Source organism: Lathyrus oleraceus, chromosome 7 (genome assembly GCF_024323335.1).
Source record: "Lathyrus oleraceus cultivar Zhongwan6 chromosome 7, CAAS_Psat_ZW6_1.0, whole genome shotgun sequence".
Classification (NCBI taxonomy): Eukaryota; Viridiplantae; Streptophyta; class Magnoliopsida; order Fabales; family Fabaceae; genus Lathyrus; species Lathyrus oleraceus.
In genome coordinates, this window is record NC_066585.1 from 211,911,478 (window position 1) to 211,914,964 (window position 3,487).

The 3,487-nt window shown below is 36.7% G+C and overlaps 1 protein-coding gene across 1 annotated transcript; it reads right to left on the minus strand.

Annotated features, from left to right (window-relative positions):
- Positions 1–814: 814 nt before the first annotated feature.
- Positions 815–1,243, minus strand: LOC127102980 (uncharacterized). Its single transcript, XM_051040286.1, has one exon. The coding sequence runs from the start codon at positions 1,241–1,243 to the stop codon at positions 815–817; it is 429 nt and encodes a 142-aa protein (XP_050896243.1).
- Between the last annotated feature and the right edge of the window lie 2,244 nt (positions 1,244–3,487).

The following is a 3,487-nucleotide window of genomic DNA, read 5'->3' on the forward strand; positions in this document are numbered from 1 at the left end:
CCATTCTGCACCAATATACCACCTAGACCCATCTTTGAAGTATCATAATACACAACAAATGACTCACTTGGATTAAAAAAAAATCAAAACTGAAGCACACATAAACTTTCTCTTGAGTTCTTGAAAACTCTTTTTTCAATACATATCCCATACATAGGATTTACTCTTTCGAGTCAACTGGGTCAAATGAAATTCTAACTTCTAAAAGCCTCCAATAAGCCTTATGTTGTAACCAACCGAACCTAGAAGACTTCTGATCTCAATAACAAACTTCAGAGTTTTCCACTGTAACACAATGTCTATCTTTGATGGATCAACAACAATACCATCATTCAAAATTACATGAACCAAGAAACTCACTTCTTTCAGCCATAACTCACACTTAGGTAAATTTTCATACAACTTCTTCTCTTTCAAGGTCTGCAACACAATTCTCATATTTTCTTCATGATCTTCATTTAACTTCGAATATATCAGAATATCATCGATGAACACAACCACAAAATGATCTAAATACAGATGGAATATTCTATTCATGTACTCCATGAAAACTCCAGACGCATTATACACCCTAACGACATCACTAAATACTCAAAGTGACCATAACTCATTCTGAATGCAGTCTTCAGAATATCTTTCGGCTTTACACGAATCTGATGGTAACCCGAAGGTAAATCAATCTTGCTAAACATATAGGATCCAATTAACTGATCCATCAAATCATCAGTCCTCATAAATGGACACTTGTTCTTTATAGTCACCTTATTCAGCTGTCGATAATCAACACACCACCTCATGCTACCATCTTTCTATTTCACAAACAAAATTGGCGCTCCCACGGTGAAACACTCGATCGAACAAATTTCTTCTCAAGCAGATCTTCCAATTGCTTCTTTAGTTCACTCAACTCTGAAGTAGAGATTTTATAAGGAGTCATCGACACACGACTATTACCAGATACTAATTCTATAGCAAACCCCACCTCGCACTCTGGCGGCAAATCACTGATATAGTCAGGAAATAGTTCGGGAAAATCACACACAACCGAAAGCTCTCCCATCGCAACTTTAATATCGATTTCCAAAGAAGCAAACATAGCGAACACATGCGCCTCCTTCTTTACGAATTCCTCTACTTGCTTAGCAGATACAAACATCAACTCTCCATTTCCTCTCAACTCTGGAAACATCACGGTCTTGGCAAAACATTTGATATAAACATGGTTGAACTCCAACCAGTTCATTCCAAGGATAACATCAAGTTGACTCTATTGTAGACAAACTGGGTCCATCGCAAAACTCTTACCATGAATAGTCAATGGACACTTCAAACACACCAATGAAGTAGTTACTGTACTAATAACTGGGATATCAATGACCATGCTACCATTCATAGTAGACACTTCCTAATTCAATCTCTTCACACACTTAGCAGATATGAACTTTGAATCTTCCTCTCCGAAAACCTCAGGAACAACACAGACTCATTCAACAACCCACATTATTGCAATCAGCGGCACACTAAACCAATACTCTACACCTAAAATGTCTCATAAAAGCATAAGCTTCTCCCCCACTTGTTTCAATCTCGCTCTTATAGGAAAGCGGTTAGAAAAGCAAACGAGCACTGCCAGTGTTTCACACGCATGTCGCGTAATAGGGAACACAAAAATAAAAAAACCTGGATGGACGGACCGACTTGCTCTGATACCACTATGCAACACCTTAACCCCGATACTTATATAAAAGAATCATATGGAAATTAAAGTGTTACATCAAAGAACCACTTAAACAATTATTCAAATAGCAACATAAATAATTATAAAAATACTTTTCAAAATAACATGTTTGTTCTCCAAATAAAACGAAATCACTGACTTCTAAAGATTAACACAAAAATCTCCATAATAATTAAAACAAGTGTTCCCAACCCTGATGTTACATAACCAGAGCATAACCTACTAAGGTAAACACCGAAAACCAAGTGGAAATGAACTCCAACAAGCTAATCTTCCATTCACAATAACAATGCCTAATCTTGGTTATTTGCAAGATGTCCATGGTGGACAACATGAAAGTAAAGGGGGTGAGAATTTACATCAATAATATAAACGACATAAACTGTAAGGTAGAATTACAAACATCTACACATTCAATCACAAACACACAACATCACTTTATAACAATATTCTCACACCCAAAACAACACCATACACAATCATAATTGCGCATCCAACTCATTTATGAAATGAGAATCAACTATGAAACTTGATTCATATACATGTGGTACCATTCATGAACACTCAAGTTCACCTTGCTCCCGATCCCCACCATATGACCAGAGCACACCAAATCGTTACTATCACCATAGGTAACGCTTCACCAGCTCCCACCTGGAATCGGCTACTCGCTCCCGATCCCTGCCATAAGACCAGAGCACACCAAAGTTCTTTACCATCACCATAAGCAATAATTCACTAATTCCTCATTCGAAATAGCTGCCCGCTTACGATCCATACCACCGGACCAGTGCACACCAAAACTTGACTGAAGTCCATACACCATGATGCATGATTCTCAAGAACATGCATTATCACCAGATTGTTCACCAAAAGAATCACCATGTATATCTCACTATTCAATGACATAATTCATGTTCATACAAAAACGCATCATCATCACAACTCACATCAATTAAGACAACATTATCTTCAAGCGTGCACATATCCAATATTAATCAAATAACCCACAAATTCAATTAAAAATATATTTAATTGTTAAATCATACAAACATCATTCAAATAGTATTTAACAGTGTATTAACAGTACTCAAAACATCCATGAAACTCGAAAAATCAAAATCTGCCATTTATCATAATCAAACCAAGTATCTACGACTACTTAAATCTCATGGCGGGTTACCCATCATGAGCATGGCGCCCACCATGGACATCACAACAAAAACACGTCACCTGCGTGACAACCGACTCCAAAATTAAGCTTGGGCTCCATGACGAGTTACCCGTCATGGTGATGGCGCCCGCCACCGACCTGCAGAATGCAAAATTTTGTTTCTGATATGAAGTTCATATCAAAACTTTGATTTCCATTCCAGGTACTCAATTCGATCATAAAATAACAGAGTATCAACATCTTAACATCACATAACCTATATCTATCAATTAGCAAGCATAATCATCAATTATTCCCCATATTATCATAATCCTAAAACCATTAAAACCCAACAATGATGAAAACATATTAATACATCAAAACAGAAAATCTCATACACCCATGTACATGAATTTCATCACGAAAAATAGACTACAACACCAATTGATTGTCAAATTTCAGATTCACATGCAAACACAACCAAACATGCATAATTATACAAACCTAATGGAGGTTAAATACTCCTTAACTCTATCCATTAAGCATATACCCATTATTGAATCCATTCTCCCCACTTACTTCAAGTCTTAACAAGC